Source organism: Pan paniscus, chromosome 7 (assembly GCF_029289425.2).
Source record: "Pan paniscus chromosome 7, NHGRI_mPanPan1-v2.0_pri, whole genome shotgun sequence".
Lineage (NCBI taxonomy): Eukaryota > Metazoa > Chordata > Mammalia > Primates > Hominidae > Pan > Pan paniscus.
The window spans coordinates 124,006,378-124,028,172 of NC_073256.2; the positions used below are offsets into that span (position 1 = coordinate 124,006,378).

Consider the following 21,795-nt stretch of genomic DNA (forward strand, 5'->3'; position numbering starts at 1 on the left):
GCCGCAGACAATACATAAATGAATGGGCATGGCTGTGTTCAAAGGAAACCAAATTTATAAAAACAGGTGGCCGGCCAGATTTGGTTCATGGGCCATAGTTTGCTGTTCCCTGGTCTAGAAGAATAGGCTGAAATTCTGAAGGGAATCACTAGAATTTTTTTTTTTTTAATTTACAGCCAAAGAACAATGGGCCTAATACATACATCATGTCCTTTCTAATAATAGAAGAGCTCCAAGTTAGGCACTATTTGCTCTTATTTTACAGATTAGAAAGCTACATCTCAATAAATAAATAAGTCAATAGTTTGACCTAGCTTTCACAGCCAGAAAACCCTCTGTGGGACATCATGCCACTTTAACCAAATGTTTGGGTGAACTGAGAGAGTAACAGTTAATTGCTTGAGTAAAAGATGGAGGGAAACGTCATGTGGCAGCATTTCCCATGGGCAAACCCTGCGTTCTGGCTCTGTTCTTTTCCAAGTGTGTGACCTTGAGAGGTACACTTGACCTCTCTCGGCCTTGGTGACCCAATCTATAAAAATGAAAGGCTCGACTAGATAAACACCAAGGCCCCGCTCATGTCTTATGGTTAAGGTTGCGATTAGTATGTTAAGGGCATTGTGTGAAAGACAATTGAGATGTATTCTTTGTAGCTCTTAAAGTAATTATTTTCAACCATTTTCTAGTGTACTTTTATGGGAGAACAGTATGTAAAACATAAAAATGGCATTTTATGAGCCTACATGTGTTATACAAGTTCAAATTTACATTTTGATTATAAAGATATTTATTGAGAGAATAAGGCTGATAGGAAACCAAATTTTTAAACTGGGAGTATAAATGATCGACAGATTCTTTTCAGCTTCAGCAACTCCGCATTCTCCCCATTTTGCTTTTGTTGTTTGTTGGTTTTCCTCTGGTTGTATTAAGAAAATACTTATTCACATACACAAAAGGTAAATGAATAGTTTCGCAATCTCAGAATACTTTTCAGAATATAGACATGGCAAGGAGACAATTGAAAAGCAAAATCATTAACAAATCAGGTGATCTTTAGCATATTAATATATCATTAAAAATGTAACTTAATCATTTGCAAAATCTATCAGTCAAAATAAGCTAAGCTTATGCTGTGATGCCAAATGAACCCCTAAACCTAAGTGACTTGCTGAAATAGGTGTATATTTCTTGATGTATTTCTTGTTCCTCTTACATATCCAATTTTGGGTTGTATTGGGAGCAGGGGCTCTGATCCATATAGTTACATAGGGATCCAGACTGATGGAGGCTCCACCATCTTGTAGCTGTACCATCCTGTGCACGTCATATCCTTAGCTGCTGAGGCAGGGGCCAAGGCACCTGGAGCGTAAAACACTGGCAGTTTTAAACAGCGCCTGTTCTTTGCACACGTATGTGAAACACATACATCACTGCTCGGTGGTTGCCAGATCTAGTCTCATGGACCTTTTTCGGAAGTCATTGTGTGACTCATATGAACTAAATATGCAAAAACCATTTGGAAGAACTAAAGTAGCAGGTCGCAAACATGGCTTATAATTTAAAAATTGAGGTTCCTGAGTTCCCCACCCTACAGCCATGGAACCAGAATCTCTGTGTATAGTTGGAGAATTTTAATTTTTTAAAAAGTTCCACAGCTGATTCTCATTATCAACAGGCAGCTGCTGCTGTGAACAAGGAGTGTTTTTAAAGCGGAGAAAAGGCAATACTTAGATTGGCGGATTTAAGATTACCCTGGCTGCAGTGTTGGAGATCGATTAAAGAGGGGGTAAAGTAGAAGCTGGGAGATTTCATTTTACTACATAATGTATAGGCTCTAATGAGCAAACACAAATGCATGTGCTTACATATCATGCAGTGTGTTAGCAGAACTAGCTCAATCTGAGGGCCTAACAATGTTGTTGATGTCTCTGTATATTTAAGAATCTTATCCCCAACCCTTCCTTCCTGACTCCTAGAAAACCAGTAGGGTAGGTACAAATTGGCTGCCAACCAGTCCTTGTTCAATGCATTTGATAAATTCTACTGGTGGTGGTGGCTGTATAGCCAGCTTGGCACCCATATGAGTCTGTGGATAGTAGGTGGGGCTGAGGTGCCTAGGCATGCCCTGCTTCTCTCTTGAGAGGCAATTAGAAATGATCCAACTTTCCTTCAAGCCTGTTAGGGCAGCATAGATTTGAGTTTTGAATCTGGTTATATTGCTGTGTCTACTGTTCTCTAGGAAGACTTGAGAATTTAGAGTAGATCTGCAACAGAAGAAAATGACCAGTGCATGATTCTGCTTGAAAATTAAACCTGTCTAGTCAGTGCTGGATCATTTAAAGATTGACCATCTAGGTTTGAATTTCTCTTCCTATATGCTGACTGCCTTTGGGCTGATTCACCTGGGGATATTAGCATCTTTCCCAGATTGTGTTTGGTATGGGGAGGTGGGGAGTTAGGGAACTCCCATCTACTTTGGGAAGAGGAATAAGTTCTACTCCTTTCAAACATTATGTACAGCACTTAGGAGTTTGCTGTTCATGCATCATGGCTGAAACATTTGGACAATTGATAAAAATTTGTCATTGCTGCCCAGCACTTTCTCTGAGATGGATGAACTTATAGGTAGGCTCTCTTTTTATTGTTGTACTTCATTTCATCTTGTATTGACACAGCCCCAGGTATAGACTTTCCCCCAACAGAAGGAACAACAACAAAAAACTACCTAACTACTGGTTACAGGTTAAAGCTGGAAATGTGCTGGCAACAGATTTAGGTTTTTCCAATATTATTTTGCCTGTTCATCTTCTTTTTTCTCTATTATCTTTTTTTTTTTCTTTTTTTGAGACAGAGTCTCACTCTGTTGCCCAGGCTAGAGTGCAGTGGTGTGATCTCGGCTCACTGCAACCTCTGCCCCCCAAGTTCAAACGATTCTTCTGCCTCAGTTTCCCAAGTAGCTGGGATTACAGGTGCACACCACCAAGCCTGACTAATCTTTGTAATATTTAGTAGAGATTGGTTTTCGCTATGTTGGCCAGGCTGGTCTCAAACTCCTGACCTCAGGGTGATCTGCTCACCTCAGACTCCCAATGTGCTGGGATTACAGGCATGAGCCACCGCGCTTGGCCCTATTATCTTTAATCAAAACAAAGATAGGGAAATTATCCAAAAAATTAGCTAAAAGCTATATAACTTTAAAATATGTGAAATTAATAATTTGAATAAAGTACTTAATATGCCACAAAACAAATGTTTTCACTTATCAGCTTTTCAGATTAAGTATCAAAATTCTATTCAAGTAACATGAGAAGGTACAGCAACATGTGAAGACCCATTATAGAATTAAGAGAGGAGAAGAGGAAGAACAAGGGTAAAGAAGGGCCCAGAAAGATAAAAAGACAGAGGGTAAGACCTCCTTATAGCTATGCATACAGTACCTTCTGTAGACACACACTCTCTACTGCAACCTCAAAGAAAGTGCAGGCAGGAAAAGAAATCTGCAGAAGAAAGAAAATGAGAATGTTTGTCTTCATGATGTAACATTACTCTTTGGATGTCCTGATGAGCTATTGTTCCTCAAGGTTTTTAAAGCTTTATTGAGTTTTCAGAACTTTAAGCACCATTGGTAATACCAATTGGCACTTGTCCAATGAGCTGAGTGAAACTGATCCAAAAGCTCCAGAAGCTGCCACATTCCAGGTATGGAGTATTTGGGGGCTGTAATTATATCATTGTAATTACTGTCTTTAATAGGATTAAAAATAGAACTGGAATAATTCTATGGTAAGTTGATGTCACTTATTGTGACCCAAGTTTCAATTATAATTGTTAACGATGCTATTGCTGAGTCCTTGTTTGGCTTGACTGCCATGCAGTGTTTTTCTGATGAGTGAAGGAGTTAACACCTTTTGGACAATTTTCAGAATTGAAAGAAAATTACTTGGTTTTTAGTAGGGTTTGTAATTATTATATCCAAGGTTGGTATCTTCTAGAGGGGAACTTTTTAGAAAATTAATGTTAGACTCTCTCCCAGTCTATTGAAAGGCCATATTAAATCTCTATCATATACTCTTCAATGCTGTGATCATGATTATATTCAAACGATAACCCACATTCTTCCTCTTTGTGGTCATTTGGGACACAGGTGGCAGTCTCACATATGATAAGGAATTTGAATGTTAGCATAAACCATTTTAGTGGCAAAAAACACACAAATGCTTTATATAAAAAAAGAGTCAATTTTAAGGGTATCAAATTTGTCTATGAAGTTAAGCTTTAGGTTTACTGGCAGATGCAGATGTAGTGACTGTATAATAGATTCATGCCTTAGTTTCTAAACTTACAAAATCTCTTTGCTTAGTTTAGTGTCAGAGTGTCAGTCTGCTTTATTGATTCCATCAGTGGTTTGGCTTATCATATCAGAAATTTGAGTGCTGACTTCTGGCCTCAAGCGATCCTCTGGCCTCAGCCTCCCAACGTGCTTAGATTACGGGTGTGGGCTATGATGCCCAACCCTAACATTTCTATCTTATGAAATAGTTGACAGGTAGATATAATTTGTTACTGGAGAAAATTATTTTTTCATTTTGTTCTTTTAAGATCCAATTGTTATTTTCTGAGTTTATTAACATAGCTAGCCTTATAATGAGAACACAGCTCTCACTTTTACCATTTTGCTTAAAGATCTGCAGATGTGTCGTGCTCATATACTTCAATGTCTCTGTGTTTTCTCAGGATGTTACAGTTCTGCTTCTTTTATTTCCTAAAATTCAATAATTTTATCTGTGTTAAAAAGTATTTTAAAATGTAATGAACACAATGTTGTGGCTACTCATAATAGTTTTAGTGAATCAGGAAGTATGCCAGGGGATGGTTGTTAGTAGAAAAACCATTTCATGTCATCTTCAGTAAAAGATAAAGAAGTGAGCTTGAATTCAGAGAGCTTGGTATATAGGATGACTGCCAGAGATAGGAGTTGGGGCAGGAACAAAAAGATTGAGAAGATTGAACATTAAATAGAACTTCAGTCATTAGCCAATGTAAACAAGCAATCAAAGAATAGTCCCCTTAAAATAGGAATCATTTAATTCATCTAACAATTAAGAAAATATAAACATTACAAACCAATGTTTTTGTTAATCTGGTTCTAATTATTTTTAGGTTACTGATGATATTCTTTTAGTATAAAAATATAAAATCAGAGCCATTTGCCTAGTTTTCATGTCATTTTACTTCATATTTTTAGAAATCATTGTCTTACTTGAAAGTTTTCTATTTAAGATTCCACAATTAAAAGAGCAATGTTTCCTTTAAGGAATAGTGCTGCGGGGGCAGGGGCAGAATTTCTTAAAGCATTTTGGGGAGTGGTTTAACTAAATAACCTACATATAGTAGTGCACAAGTTTCCAACTTATTAATAGTTGCTTTCCAGTGAGTTTTTAGCTCCTACATTTTTTTTTGGAAGTAAATGTGATGTAATTAAATTAAATATTCTAGCAACTAACAACAAAAGGCTTTTTCAACAGATAATAATAAATTGAACTCGGAAACTGTAAAAAGAATGAAGGAGAACTAATAGAAATTGATATGGAAAGGTTTCTAAGACAAAGTGAAGTAAAAATATTTGTATAAAACTATGGACATGGGCCAGGCATCTTGGCTCATGCCTGTAATCACAGCATTTTGGGAAGCAGAGGCAGGCAGATCGTTTGAGCCCAGGAGTTGAAGACCAGGCTGGGCAACATGGCAAAACCCTGTCTCTACAAAAACTACAATAATTAGTTGGGTGTGATATCATGTGCCTATGGTCCCAGCTACTTAGGAGGCTGAGGCAGGAGGATGGATTGATCCCAGGAGGTCGAGGATGCAGTGAGCCCTGATTGCACCACTGCATGCCAGCCTGGACAACAGAGTAAGACCCTATCCCAAACAAGAAAACAACAACAACAACAACAAAATTGTGGACACAATATGTTCCCATTTTTGTGGGTTTTTTTTTAAAGAAACACACATGCATATATACACATACTAACCCCTATGTAAATATATGCATACAAAATTTACAGAAGGATATACACAAAGCTGTGGAGGTTAATTCAGGAAGGATGTAACAAATTTACTATTATATAGCCTTCTGTACTATAGTTTTGTTTTCCCATATGCATGTACCCAGTTATATATTGTCCTTTTAATTTAAACATCTAGTAAAAAATAATAATTTCAATGAGACCAGAAATTACTAAGCAAAGGAAATGGCAAGGTAGTTTTACTTTTTTGGAAAAAAAAAAAAAAAGAAAAGATGGCCATTGTATTTGAAACTTAAGACAAGATGATAATACGTATTATCTGGTTAATGAATGCCTGTCCTGTCTTCACAAGGATTTTTTCCTGACATAAAATTCTAAATATCTGTCAAAAAAAAAAAAATATATATATATATATATTTGAGACGGAGTCTCGCTCTGTCGCCCAGGCTGGAGTGCAGTGGCGCGGTCTCGGCTCACTGCAACCTCTGCTTCCTAGGTTCACGCCATTCTCCTGCCTCAGCCTCCCGAATAGCTGGGACTACAGGCACCCACCGCCACGCCCAGCTAATTTTTTGTATTTTTAGTAGAGACAGGGTTTCACTGTGTTAGCCAGAATGGTCTCAACCTCCTGACTTCATGATCCGCCCACCTTGGCCTCCCAAAGTGCTGGGATTACAGGCGTGAGTCACCGCACCTGGCCAAAAATATTTTTTAATTATATATACTAAATAACAACATAATGAATAATGTCTTCAATATCAGTTCCTCACACAATTATTTCTTGCATTGAACTTCAATAAAATTCAGAATATAACACTAATGGTGTAACTTGATAAGGTATTTTATAGGAAGCATTATAGCTCACATTTATCAAGGCTTAATGTTTTACAGGCACTCTTGTAGGCATATTGCTTGCATGATGTTATTAAATCTTCCCGACATCTCTATATGATCTCTATTTTACAGGTAAGGAACCTGAGGGAGAGAGAGGCTAAGTCAGTTACTTTCCCATTACGCTGCTAGTAAGTGGCAAAGCCAGGATCTGAAGTTAGACTAAGGGCCCATGTTCTCAATGATGAGACATGCCTTAGGTATACTGACTGCAGATGACCTAACTTGATATGCCTGTAACTCTTAGACGACTTAAGAAAGATCACATTTTTCTTACTGATGATTGAGAAATGCAGTCTATCTCAAATGCCTTTCATAGTAGCTAAATGACAGTCAAATTGACAGTGGACAGTCTAGCAAGCTCCTACAAGATAGAATGGGCTTATGGGAAACAGGTCCTTTTTAACTTAAAAAATCATTTTTGAATAGGTGATACATGCATATTATACACACAGTGAAAATTAAGGCTCTCTCTCATCACACCCTAAGCCACCCACTTCTTTTCTCAGAAAGCAACCACCATTACTAGGTTCTTATATATACTAACAGAAATGTTTTATTTGTATGTGGATAACTACACATACTTCACATTGTTTTCAAAACTTGAAGCATACCACATGTGGTGTTCTATATCTTGCTTTCCCCCTTAAAAATACTTTTTTCAAGATTCTTTCATAATCAGTTATACCAGAAACTGTGTAGTTATTTTTAATGGCTGAATAATATTCCATTATATGGACATGTCATATTGTATTTAATCATTTCTTTATTAGTCACCACTTAGGTTATTTTCAAAATTTTGCTATTGCAAATAGAAAACTGCATCATTTCATACATCAATAGGATAAATATCAAGAAGTAAGGACACTGAGTCAAAAGGAGTGTGCTTTAAAAATGTTGATAGATCCTGCAAAATGACTTTCTTTGATGATCCTGCAAAATGGTAGTACCATTATTCGCTCCCCTACTAGTAATATATGAAAGTGGTAGTTTCCACCCACTGTTAGCAAAATGGCTTGAAACTTTTTGATCTTCACCATCCTGCTGGAAGAAAATGGTATTTATTGGCAGATATTTGCATTCCTCTTATTAGTAATGAAGCAAATTTGTTGTTTATGCCTTTGGTGTAATCTCTGAGTCCACTGCCAATTCCAAGATCATGAAGATTCACCTTATGTTTTCTTCTAGGAATTTAATAGTTTTAAGTCATACACTTATGTCTTTAATCCATTCTGAGTTCATTTCTGTCCACGGTGTGAGGTAAGGGTTTAATCTCATTCTTTTGTATGTGAATATGGAGTTGTTACTGCACCATTTATTGAAGCCACTATTTTTCCCCATTAAATGGCCTTGGCATCATTGTTGAAAATCAGTTTGTTTTCCCTAAATGTATGTGTTTACTTCTGAACCCTGAATTATATTTCATCAATCTGTACATCTATTCTTACGCCAGTACTACGGTTTTTGATTACTGTAGCTTTGAAGAAAGTTTTGAAATTGGGAAGTATGAGTCCCCCAACTCTGTTTTTCTTTTTAAATATTGTTTTGGTTCTTTGGGGTTCCTTGCAATTCTACATGAATTTGAGGATGGGATTTTCCATATCTGTAAATAAAGCAGGGGAATTTTGATAGGGAGTGTATTGCATTTGTATATTGATTTCTGAATTGCCATTTTAACAATATTAAGTTTTCTAGTCCATGTATATGGGATGTCTTTCCATTTATTTAGATTTTCTTTAACTTCTTTCAATTATGTTTTGTATTTTTCAGTATATGTCTTGCTCCTCCTTGGATAGATTTATTTCTAAGTATTTTTGTCTTTTTGATGCTACTATAAATGGAATTATTTTCTTAATTTCATTTTTGGATTAGAGATGCCTTTTTGTAATGTGTCTATTTGCAGGGGTATCTCTTTCTAATCGCACAAAAACATCTTGTGCTGGCACTGGTGATCTTTGGGAGTGTAACATCAGCTTGAAAGTGCCATAGAAATAGGGACTCTCTATCTTAGTGCTGAGTAGGCATTTACTAAAGCTGAATGAATGGATGACAATTTGCTGAGAGTGAGCTTGGGTAGGAGCTTAAGAGAGGCAGCAAATATGGATTTTCAAGAAATTCAGTGATGAATGGAAGGCCTTAAAAATGAAGGAAATGGAATATTATCCAGGATAGACCATAAACTAGGCCATAAAAAAACTCAATGATTTTGAAAGGATGGGGGAATCGTACCAAGTATGTTCTCTAACTACAGTAAAATTAAGTTAGAAGTCAAAAACACAAAGAAATTTGGGAAATTCACAAATATGTGGAAATTAAACAACATACTCCTAAATAGCCAATGAGTCAAATAATAAGTCATAAGGAAAATTACTTTGAGATAAATAAAAACTAAAGTACAATATACCAAAATTTGTGAGACAGAACTAATGAGGTATGTAGCTGTAAAAACCTATATTATTAAAAAAAAGAAGATTTCAAATCAATAGCCTAACCTTCTGCCTTATGAAACTAGGGAGGTTGCGGGCGGGGGGGGGGGGAGGGGCGGAAATAGAAGATACTAAACACAAAACAAATAGAAGGAAATTATAAAGATTAGCATGGATATTAATGGAACAGGAAATAGAAAAACATTAGAGAAACCTCATTAATGAAACCTCAAGTTGGCTCTCTGCAAGGAGCAACAAAATTGACAAAGATTTAGATTCAGCAAGAAAAAAACAGAGATGACTCAAATTACTAAAATTAGGAGTAAAAGAGCTGATATTAATATAAATCAGAGAAATGAACAGGATTATAAAGGAATACTATGAACAACAAATTAGATGACTTACATTAAATGAACAAATTCCTAGAAAGACAAAACTACCAAAACTGACTGACACAAGGAGAAATAGAAAAAAATATATATATATATGGTAAATGATTATAGTAATTTAAAATATTACCAGAAAGAAAAGCCTAGAGCCAGATGGCTTCAATGGTGAATTCTACCAAACATTTAAAGAATGATTAGTAACAATCCTTTAGAAACTCTTCCAAAAAAGTGAAAAGGATGGCACACCTCTCAATTCATTGTCAGAGGCCAGTATTACCCAAATACCAAAGCCAGACGAGGATATCACAAGGGAAGAAAAGTATAAACCAATGTAATATCTATTATGAATATAGACAAAAAATAATCAACAGAATACCAACAAACCAAATCAAGCATCATATTATACATTCTGAAGATTATCTAAGGAAGGCAAGGTTCATTTAATATACAAATATTAATTAATGCAAACACTATATTAACAGGATAAAGGACAAAAAGCACAATATTATATCAACAGAAGCAGAAAAAGCATTTGACAAAATCTAACGTCATTTATGACAAAAAAATTAGAAATTAGGAATAGAATGGTGCTTCCTAAACTAGAGTAAGGGCATCTACAAAAAAACGACGTATAATATCATATTTAATTGTGAAAGACTCAATGCGTTTTCTCCAAATTCAGGAATAAAACGATATCTGCTCTCACAACTTCTATTTAATATTGTACTGAAAGTTCTAACCAGGGCAATTAGGCAAGAAAAAAAAGGCACCTGAATTGGAAGGGAAAAAACAAAACCATCTTTATTTACAGAAAACATGTACTTATATAGAGAAAATGTTAAGAAATCCATTTAACAATGAATAGAATTTATTAATGAGTCCAGCAAGGTTGTAAGATACAAGAACAGTATTCAAAAATCAATTTTATTTCTGTATACTAGCAATGGCAATCTAAAAAAAATCTATTCACAATATCAACAAAAAATAAAACACTTATTAATGTATGTCACAAAAAAGTACAAGATTTATACAATGAAAAGCACAAAACATTGCTGAAAGCAACTGAAGATCTACCTAAATGGAAAGACATCCTTTTGTTTATAGAAGATATAGCAATACTTCCCATATTGATCTACTGATTTAATGCAATCCCTATCAAAATTACAACTGACTTTTTTCTTTGAAGAAATTGACAAGGTAATCCTAAAATTCATATGGAATGAAAAGGATTCAAAATAGCCAAAACAATCTTCAAAATGAAGAACAAAATGGGAAGACTCACACTTTCCAATTTCAAAACTTACTACAAAGCTACAGTAATCAAGATAGCATGGTATTGGCATGGGTTTAGGAATAGAATTGAGAGTCCAGAAATAAAACCTTGTATTTAAGGTCAATTAATTTTTGATAAAGATGCAAAGACAATGGGGGAAAAACCATCTTTTCAATAAATGGTGCTGGAACAACTGGATAGCCACACATAAAAGAATGAATTTGGACCACTTCCTCACATCAAACCTGAAAATTAACCCAACATAGATCAAAGACCTATATAAGATCAAAGATCTATATTAGACCTATATTAGATCAAAGTCCTATGTTAGATCAAAGACCTAATATAAGAGCTAAATAAAATAAAACTCATAGAAAAAACATAATAGTTAATCTTCGAACATTGGATTAGTCAATGATTTCTTAGATACAATGCAAAGCACGGATGTGATAAAAATATTGATAAATTGGACTTCATCAAAATTAAACCTTTTTGCACATTGAAAGCCACCATTTTGACCCAGCAGTTTCACTTCTATGTATATATGTGAAATGAAAACAGGTCAACAAAAAAACTTAATTACCTAGATGTTCCTAACAACATTATTCATAATAGCTGCAAGGTATGAACAATCCAAATATCCATCAATGGATGAACGGATCAATAAAATGTGGTATATCTTATACAAAGTAATGTTATTTGGCGGTAAAAAGGAATGAAGTACCAATACATGTTACAACATGAAGAAGCCTCAGAAACATTAAGTGAAAGAAGCCAGACCCCAAAGACCAAGCATTATATGAAATGTCTATAAAAGGCAAATCCACCGAGGCAGAAATAGACTAGTGATTGCCTAGGGCTGCAAGTGTGACTGGGGAGTGACTACAGATGGTAAAAAGTTTCTTTTTGTGGTGATGGAAATGCTCAGGTTCAAAGATTACATTTTGATGATGGCTTTATAACCCTGAATTGTTATCAGGTGAACTATATAATTTTAACACGTGAATTTTACAGTACTTAAATTACATATGAATAAAGTTTTTTTTTAATGAGGCAACAGGTAGCGTGAAAAAGCAGGCATGGCATATAAGCAAGCTTTTTTTTAAGACTGAGTGACTTATGCGGCTGATAGAGGAAGGATAAGAGGAAAGGAAATATAGTGAAAAGGAACAGAGAGGAATAATAAAGCTGGCAAGTCACAGACAACATAATTAGACTATCAAAAGAAAATTTGGAAGAAAGGCATGGACAGGAATAAAGACCTCCTTCTAAAGCAAGGTAGGGAGAGCAACTTGATGTAGATTGAAGAGAAAAAGGAAAGAAAAATGAATGTTCATATTTGATGGCCTATGATTTTCTGGGTCATGTAGAAGGCAAAGTAACATGTTCAAGTGATGAATTTGGTAACTTCAGGAGAATGATGACAGTTCAGACAACAAATATAGAGAATAAAAGAGAACACTGACTATATGAATAGAAGGATTTTAGAGACATTACGACTCAGCCGAGTTTAAATCAAAGATTGTAAGGCATTCAGTCATCAAGGTTATACATTTTTCTCCAGCAGCTGTAGCCTTCTATGAAATAGAAGCAGAAAAAAAACCCCAAAACAGATGGGTTAACTACCTGTAAATCTGGATTTGAACTGGTAGAATGAAGGTTCCTGCAAATGTTGGATGTAAAAGTGCAGATCTAATCAGGTAAAATCTCAAGCATTAATTGGATATGCTTATAACAAACCGGTAAATTTTTAGAAGATGTAAAACATATCTTAGAAAAATAATTTAAATTATTAATGAGAATTAGACTAAGTCATTGAAATTTGATTTTTAAAACTTACCGAGCCTCTCTTTCATTGAACTCAGAAGTAGTGTGAATGGTAAGTCTTCCTTGTCAAATGGAATGCTACTTAGCAGCTGTCTTAGCTCGTTCCAGATGCTATAATAAAGCACCATAGACTGACTGAGTGGTTTATAAACACACATTTATTTCTCACAGTTCTGGAGGCTAGAAGTCCAAGATCAGGGTGCCAGCATAGTTGGTTTCTGGTGAGGACCTTCTTCTGGTTTGCAAACTGATGTATTTTTGTATCCTCATGTGGCAGAAAGATGGAGACAGCTCTCTGGGTCCCTTTTTTATAAGGGCACTAATCGCATTCATGTGGCCTCTATGCTATGAATTACCTCCCAAAGGCCCCATCTCCTAATACCATCACATTGGGGTTAGGATTTTAACAAATGAATTTAAGGGAAAGCAGAAACATTCCGTCCACTGCAACATCTACAAAATAGGTCCTTAGGAAGTGCAGAAGTCTGGAACAGCTCTTTCCCAAGCCACAACCCTGAAAACATGGATTGCTGGGTATGCAGATTCTCCTGGGTCCCTTTCCCATAAACACCGAATTAGACACTCTGAGGATGCAGCCCAGACATTCTGTATTTTTCACCAGGCATAATGGTGATGGCTGATATTAGAATGGTGAAATTTATCCCACCTAGTAAGAATCTAAACTGAAAATGGTGATGATGCAAAAAAGATCTGTCAACCAGTTAAAAAAAAAAAAAAAAGAGGGTGTGTGTTTGTCAGGAGGGATAATCTTTAGCAGTTTGGCCAAAAGCTTAAGCCTGATTTTCAGGGCTCTATTGTTGGAGTGGGTAGTTAGTTCATCAACTTCCTAAATAATTCTAATATTTTTCCCCCCAATATATTAATATATTGGTGATTCCAAGAAAGAGGGTTTAATTTATTTAATGCCTGGGAAAACTAAAAGAACTACAAACAGATGTGAAAGGAAGAGAATAACCACATCTCACAGGGAGCAAAATTTCTGTCAAAAGTTACTGTTCTTTCCCTGTCTAGGTTCTTTGTCCCTGAAAGGTAGATCCGCAAACTAAATCCCTCAATAACGTTGCCTAAACAGGACTGGGATCATAGAATGTCCAACACTAACATGAGTTCATAATGGCACAACGAACTTAAAATGTTACTATTCATGTTTTAATTATGATTGCAGTCTTACGTTGAAAGTATCTCCGCCGTCCTTAAACATAAAAAAAAAAAAGGAAATACAAGCTGCAAAAGTTTTATGTAATGCACTCCACCCTCTTTTTTCCCCAAGCCAACACACACCCTTCAAACTTTTTGACAGTTATTTTCAGACCCCTCCTAGGCTCCCGAACTCCATGCAACTCCAGCAGTCTCCCCTGGGCCATTTTTAGCCTCTGCTCTGACCTGGCGGGAGGCTGGGTGTCCACCCTTTTCCCCTGCAGTCCTGAAAGTCCGGTCCGAGCGCGAACGGGGCGGGGAGGGGCTGGGCGGGCCAGGCCAGCTCCATTGGCGCCAGGCGGGTGGGGGGATGCGCTGAGAGGACCCGTACAGCTTGCTTAAAAGCCATCAGTTTTCTGACCCCGCATCGGTTCCAGGAAGAATATACCTATGTGACAAGCTAAGTTCTGCCTCATTTTGCATTTAGAAGCCACAAGAAAAACTTTTCGAAAACTTTTGTCCGTCTTTTGCTCCCCCGACGCGTTGTTTCCTGATGGTCCGTCCCCGGGCAGAGAGAGGGACGCCCCATCCTCCTCCCCGCCTCTTGTGAGGCGCGCGGAGCCGCCTCCCCTGGGTCAGGTCTGATGGGCTGGTGGGCGCGCTAGTGGTGGCCGCCACCGCCGAAACCGTCGACCTCCTGGGCCCCAGTTCCGCATCCAGCCCCGCGGCAGCATGGACTACCTGACGACGTTCACCGAGAAGAGTGGACGCCTTCTGCGGGGCACGGCCAACCGCCTGTTGGGGTTCGGGGGCGGCGGCGAAGCCCGGCAGGTGCGCTTTGAAGATTACCTGAGGAGGGAGCCAGCCCAGGGGGACCTCGGGTGCGGGTCCCCGCCCCACCGGCCCCCGGCGCCGTCCAGCCCGGAGGGACCTGGTGAGCCCACCTTTCTTTCGCCTCCCGCGCGGCCGACCTGGGCTGAGGGCTGTGGGGAGGCGGCGGTCGTGGCGCCGGGCGGGGGTCGCGGCCCGGCTCTGGCAGGTGTGCCTGGGCCGGGGCGGGCAACGTGGCCGGGGTGGCGGCCGCCGGGGGCGAGGAAGGAAGGACTCGTTCGGCTCTGGGGAGGGAAGACTTTCAACTGCGTGCCAGCTCTTCCTGCTCTGCTCTTCCTGCTTTCCTCACCTAGGCTTGATTTTCTTTCCCCGCCAGGTATTTAAAGGGGACGATCCATTCTCTCTTTCCCTCCCACTGGGAGGTGAAGACTGAACCAGTTATGACGTCCGTGTTTTCAGTCTTGGATTCTTGAAGAGCGCTGTGCCTGCTTTGGTTTTGGTTTGGGTCAGTCTTTCCTTGATATTTCTCAGTTGTTAGGATTCACTTCCTAACCGAAAAATAAAAAGCCAGATACTTCTTTGTAAAATAAAACACTTCATTAACATTGGAAGCTAGTTGACATTTTGCGTCGTGTACTTTTTGAACGGCTGCACGTTGTCTTGTGGTGGCAGAACCTAGAAACTTTCTCAGTTCCTGTTTATTTTGTGTTGTGTTGGCCGATTTTTTTCACCACAGTGGCTTTGTACCATTCTTTAAAACAGTCATTTGTAGAGACATGATATTGATAACTTAAAGAATTTTTGAAAGTGCTGCTGAACAGTTTTAGCATAATGCATAGGGTAACTTCCAGTGTCCTTGGCTTCGTTTAACAGGTAGCAGACATCCTAGCCATGTCTGATTTTATTTTATTTTTGTTAATTGCTTTAATATTTGAGGGTTATGAAAATAAATGAGCATTAGAGAGTTTAGAAAATAGAGATAGGCACAAAGTGTGTAAAATCTGTTTATAACTCCACATCGTGCCAGTCATTTTATTTTAAATTTTATCTTACTTTATTTTTGTAGAGATGGAGTCTCGCTGTGTTGCCCAGGCTGGTCTTAACTCTTGGCCTCAAGTGATCCTCCTGCCTAGGCCTTCCCAAGTGCTGGGATTACAGGCCTGAGCCACCATGCTGGGCCCTGCCAGTTGTTTTAAAGCAGTAAAACAGTGAGGACATTTTTGATCTATGTGTGTAGGTATGTAATTTAAGCTTTGAAGAAATATTAAAGTCTCATTTTAGCATAGCCCTTTAAAATAAATTTTCCTTACTTTACATAAAATATTTTTTATCTTTAGAAATGCTGTTTATGGAATTAGGAAATGAAAAGGGGAGGGGAATACTTTTTGTTTCTTCTCTGAAGGACCTTAACCAAATGCAGAATCCTCTTAAAGGTGGGACCAGGCATAGGAAAGGGACTTTAAAGTGTTCAAATCAAGGATTTTTTAAAATGAGTTTTCAGTAGCCTAATTGAAAACACTTGATGTGTGACCAGCCTTGAAATGGGTGGAGAATTCAGAAATATGTGGGGTAACTTAACTAAAAAGGAATATGGTTAGTATTTTAATAAATATGCCCAAACACGTGTATCTGATTCATTTGGTGGCCCGTGTCTGTAGTTCCAGCTACTCTGCTCAGGAGGCTGGGGCGGGAAGATCCTTTGAGCCCAGGAGGAGAATCCAGACTGGGCAGCAGAGAGACACTTTTGTGTTTATATATGTGGAGCACACAGCTATACCTGACACCCTTCTTCAAAGTGGCGCTTCGGAAGTGATATGTATTCCTCTTCTGTTGAAGCTGCCTTATGTATTCATTGCATATTCTTTAATAGTCATGGTGCCCCCAAATCTCTGACACATTAGAGAGGCGTTGTGAGGTCAAAGTATGACCACAGTCATGTGGGCAGGTACGTCCTAGCATTAACTTCCTGAAAGAATTTGGACAAGTTACTTAGTGTCTTTGGGCCTATATTTTCTTCTTTGTAAATGAGGTTGGATTTTGTGATTTCAAAATTCTCTATTCTAGAGCATTTTCATTTGGAGCAGAATTAGTGAAAACTAGCTGACTTTTGAGAGGCAACGTGTATATATACACAAGTGAAAAATAAATGATTCTTCATATGTTTCCAGCTAGCCTTTGTTTAAAATGAGAATTCTGTGCTTTGCAGCTGCTTCTCAGATGGATTTTGGCTCTAGGGTTGTTCTTTGTGTTTGTGTCCTTTAGAATGAGTGTCTGTCAGTCTGTTTGAAGGATTTCTTCTGCTCTTTCTACTCTTATTTCAGTTTCTTAATAGCTGCTTAAGTTTCCTGCTATCATTCTTTCTTCAGTTCTTTAAAAAGCCCTGTGTATTATAGGAGTATTTCTTGTTACAGATACTTTCACACATGTAAATTGACTGCATTCCAGGAAACCCTTGGTTGTTAGTGATCTTATTCCTCCTTTCATCCACCAAGATGAAAAAGTAGAACCTTGTTTCTGTTCCTTCTCACAACCCAACATCAGAGGAGTTACTCATCAAGAAGGGGTGGAGGGAGTCATGTTCAGCAATGATGTTGATAAGATAGTTTCACCATTGACAGATTAAGGATAGACCAGATAAAATTTTGGTCAAATGTCAGCCAGTTGCGGTGGCTCACGTCGGTAATCCCAGCACTTTGGGAGGCCGAGATGGGCGGATCACCTGAGGTCAGGAGTTCGAGACCAGCCTAGCCAACATGGTGAAACCCTGTCTCTACTAAAAATACAAAAATTAGCTGGGCGTGGTGGTGCGTGCCTGTAATCCCAGCTACCCGGGAGGCTGAGGCAGGAGAATCGCTTAAACCCAGGAGGCAAGGTTGCAGTGCGATCACCCCACTGCACTCCAGCCTGGGCCACAGAACGAGACTCCATCTCAAAAATAAAACAAAAACAAAAATTAGCCGGGCATGGTGGCACACTCCTGGAATCCCAGCTACTCAGGAGGCTGAGGCAGGAGAATTGCTTGAACCTGGGAGGTGGAAGTTGCCATGAGCCAAGATCACACCACTGCACTCCAGCCTGGGTGACAGAGTAAGATTCCATCTCAAACAAACAAACCAAAAACAAAAAAAACTTTGGTCAATGTTTCTGAGTTTACCCTTTCTATAAACAAACCACTTACTGAACTGTTAGTGTCTCTCCTTCCTTTACTCCTCTCCAAGGTGGCTGCTTTTGCTCTTACCAGCTTTTAGTGCTTGCTGGCTCCACCATTATAGCCCTCTCAGGAAAACCATAATTGAGACTTAGACATGTTAAGGACATTATCACACCATCGATCTAGTTAACAACAATTACAAAGGAAACATCTTAAAATACAATGCTTGTTCCTGATTAACGGGTACATTATGCTTTGATTTTTAAAAATTGTTTTGAACTTTAAATATAGCTCTTGTTTGGGGGCATAACTGTAACTCATAATGTATAATCTTTAAAAGTACTCACTTCACTAGATTATATTGTAATAAATATAGATAAATTTTACTAGTGTAGACTCAGCTTACTGTAATATAAACATGAAATAGTTTTTATCATAAGCTGTCCTATTATATCAACCTCATTTTCCCACTTGGTGACAGGATTCTTTGAGCACAACTCAGCCCTTTTACATTTTCTTTTCATTTATTTTTAGCAATTAAAACTATCTTTCAGTTATTTAAGACTTGGTCCATTTATTTAAAAATTTCAGTCTCATATTCAATTTATATCTCCATTTACCTTTCTACCTCAGTTCCCATTCCAAGTTAGGTTGGTAGCGGAGAAGAGGTGTGGTCTAGCTCTCACAAACTCGCCTCCACCCCTTCTTGATGCATTAACTCCTCTGATGTTGGGATGTGGGAAGGAATAGAAGCAGGGGTCCACTTTTTCATTTTAGTCCTTTTTGGCCCCTTAGTGGGAGGATGACAATGGTGGATAGCAGTAGTAGCAGCAGTGATGGAACAGTTCTGCTAAAATGGCTACTCCTATGCAGAAGTACTGACTTCAGTAGCCAACAGTTCTTTCAACTTTGAATCTGGGACATTAACATCTGGTAATACCAACCATAGACCTTAGTTGCAAATTGTTGTACTGGGCACCTAAAACTGCTCTGCCTCATAGCATATATGTTACTGGTATGTGTGTGTATATCAATAGAGTTGATGAAAAATGAAGTTAAATGGGAACGTATTACATTTTTATGACTTGAATTATTTGACATGTCAAGGAAAAACTATTTAATAATAATATTTTTTTAAATGATTATCCGTGTTGCTGAAATTTCATTTTAGGTTTACATTAAGCAAATCCTATGTACTGAATTTTGTAACTGAAGGAGAAGCGTTTAGAAGCCTGAGATTGATATTCTTGTTACTGGTTCACTTTTGATAATCATGGAAAATGTAAACCAAGACATGGAATAATAATTATAATAGACAAAACATATAGTGCTTGCTGTGTCTTACGCACAAGTTAACCCTCAGCAACAACCCTATGAGGTAATTAATAGTAGCATTTTCATTTTACTGGTGAGGGTACTGAGGTTCATTAATGATCCTGTCTAGTTGGGAAAATAGACATTGGCAAGGAATTTATAACTGTGTTGGTTATTGGGCATGGAATGTAAAATATATTATGGGAGTATATAAGAATGATTTCTAACCTAATATTGGGGGGTGTAAAATATTATGTTTTGCTTGGATTGGGGGTAATGTCTATTTCAATAAATGGGATGATGATGATGATGATGATGATGATGATGATAATGATACTTGTAGTAATAACAGAAGTAGTAATACAGGTTGAGCATCCCAAATCAGAAAGTCCAAAATCTGAAACTTTTTGAGGGCCTACATGATGCTCAAAGGAAATGCTCTTTGGAGCATTTTGGATGTTTGGATTTGGGATGCTCAATCAGTAATGCACATATTCCAAATCCATCCTATCCTTTAGGAAGATTCAAAAAAATCCAAAACACTCCTGTTCCCAAGCATTTCAGATAAGTGGTACTCAGCCTATAGCAAGAACAATAGCTGTAATGGGGCAGGCTCTGAGCAAAAGTTTTTTATTTAATCCTAATAAAAACCTGATGAGATAGTACTTTTATTATCCTATTTTCCTTTTGAAAAATCTGAGCCAAAGAAAGAAGTGAGAAATTCAGAATTTATTTGGGTGTTTTCTTAGTATTTGCAAGAGTTACAGTCCTTGAGATAGGGAAAAAAATGTGAGAAGAATTAAAATTCTATCATGTAAGGTATTAAAGTTAAATTAGTTAAGATTGTAAAGGATAGGATGGATTGTCATTGAAGGTTCTTTAGAGTTAGAAAGATAGTAAAATGACAGAGCTGGAAATGCAAAATCCAATGAGGGTGTGAGAAAAATTAGGTATATATTAGGTTGGAAATTGCCACCTCAGATGATGTGTTAAGAGTTAGATGATGGTTTATCTTGAACCCAGGAAGACCAAGTGCCTCTAAGGCAGGGGTCCCCAGCCCTGGTCCATGGCCTGTTAGGAACCAGGATGCACAGCGGGAGGTAAGCAGCAAGCGAGCCAGCATTACTGCCTGAGCTCTGCCTCCTGTTAGATCAGTGGGGACATTAGATTCTCATAGGAGTGTGAACTTTATTGTGAACTGCACATGCAAGGTCTAATCCCTGATGATCTGAGGTGGAACAGTTTCATTGAGAAGCCATCTCTCTCCCCATCCCCCACCCCTTGCCCACATGTCCATAATCCATAGTCTTCCATGAAGCCTGTCTCTGGTGCCGTAAAGGCTGGGGACCACTGCTCTAAGAGACCTGGAGTGTACCAGTTGTTACAGTAACTATTTAAAACAACCACCACCACCACAAAACAAAAAACTCACAGTGTTGGTAGAAGATAACCCTAGCTGGCCCCAGTTTTAATCTCTTTTCCTAAAGACGGATGGGAAGAAGAGAATACTCTCTACTTGATCGGCAACCTCAGTGGGCTCTAGTGGTAACTCCCAACTAGTTAGCCTTTCTTAATGGTGTATCATTTAGTTCAGTGGTTCTCAGGCATGAGGTTGATTTGCCTGTTTTAGAATTGCTGCTTGTCTCACAGGATAGCTGATAGGAAGTTCTGTATTATCTATGTTGTAGAACAAAACTGCCTCTAAAATAAGCTGATGATTCTCAAACTTCAGCATGCAACAGAATCATCTCCTGAAGGGCTTGTTAGAAAAATATTGTTGAATACCTCTCCTAGAATTTGTGATTCTGTGTGGCTAAGAATTTGCATTTCTAACAAGTTCTTAAGTAATGCTGATGCTGCTGGTCTGGCAACCACACTTTTCTTAGTGGGTAAGTCTTTTATCCATGGGAAGGTTAGAAGTAAATATAGAAATGATGAAATTTATTAAATGCTTATATTAATAGTTTTGTCTTAAGTCTAGGAATAATCAGTGTATTTGGTCTTTAAGGTATTTGTTCTGTTTCATAGAATTAGGCCTATAAAAGTGGCCAACAAATTAGTCTTAAGAGTATAATTTAAAATGCATACTTGCGTAATTGTTTTTTGACTTGGGATTTTAAGTTGAAAGGTGCAACAATTTGGCTAAACTTAGAAACCACTGGAATGTTTAAGAACTTAACATTTATTATATTTAAAACTTAGTATAGGGTTTTTAATATTTTTCTCAGGAGGTTTACTTGTTAGAAGCAATGTGTTTAAAATAGAATATAGTAAATTTATAAATGCAGTTTAGTATAGTAAGTCCTCCTTTGACATCATCAATAGGTTTGTGGAAGTTGCAACTTTTAAGCAAAATGATGTGTAAAGAAACCAATTTTACCATAAGCTAATTGATGTAAACAAGAGTTAGGTTCCTACCATATATTTCTGGTCACAAAAACATTAGCAAACTTGTAAGTAAAGACCTAAAATACTTCCATTATTAAACATTGAAATAAATGTGAACTAT

At 37.8% G+C, this 21,795-nt stretch overlaps 1 protein-coding gene across 7 annotated transcripts in view; it reads left to right on the forward strand.

Moving 5' to 3' along the window:
• OXR1 (oxidation resistance 1) overlaps positions 1-21,795 on the forward strand; it is a 489,515-nt gene that overhangs the window by 378,853 nt on the left and 88,867 nt on the right. The window contains exon 1 of one of the 7 annotated variants that reach the window (XM_014345984.5): positions 6,750-14,924. The exons of 4 other annotated variants lie outside the window; for them this stretch is intronic. In XM_014345984.5, coding sequence (XP_014201470.2) covers positions 14,723-14,924 — 202 coding nt within the window. In that variant the 5' untranslated portion in view covers positions 6,750-14,722. Of the gene's footprint in view, positions 1-6,749; positions 14,925-21,795 lie in introns of those variants that run through there. 2 more of the 7 variants (XM_034966481.4, XM_008975219.6) reach the window with 2 other exon arrangements.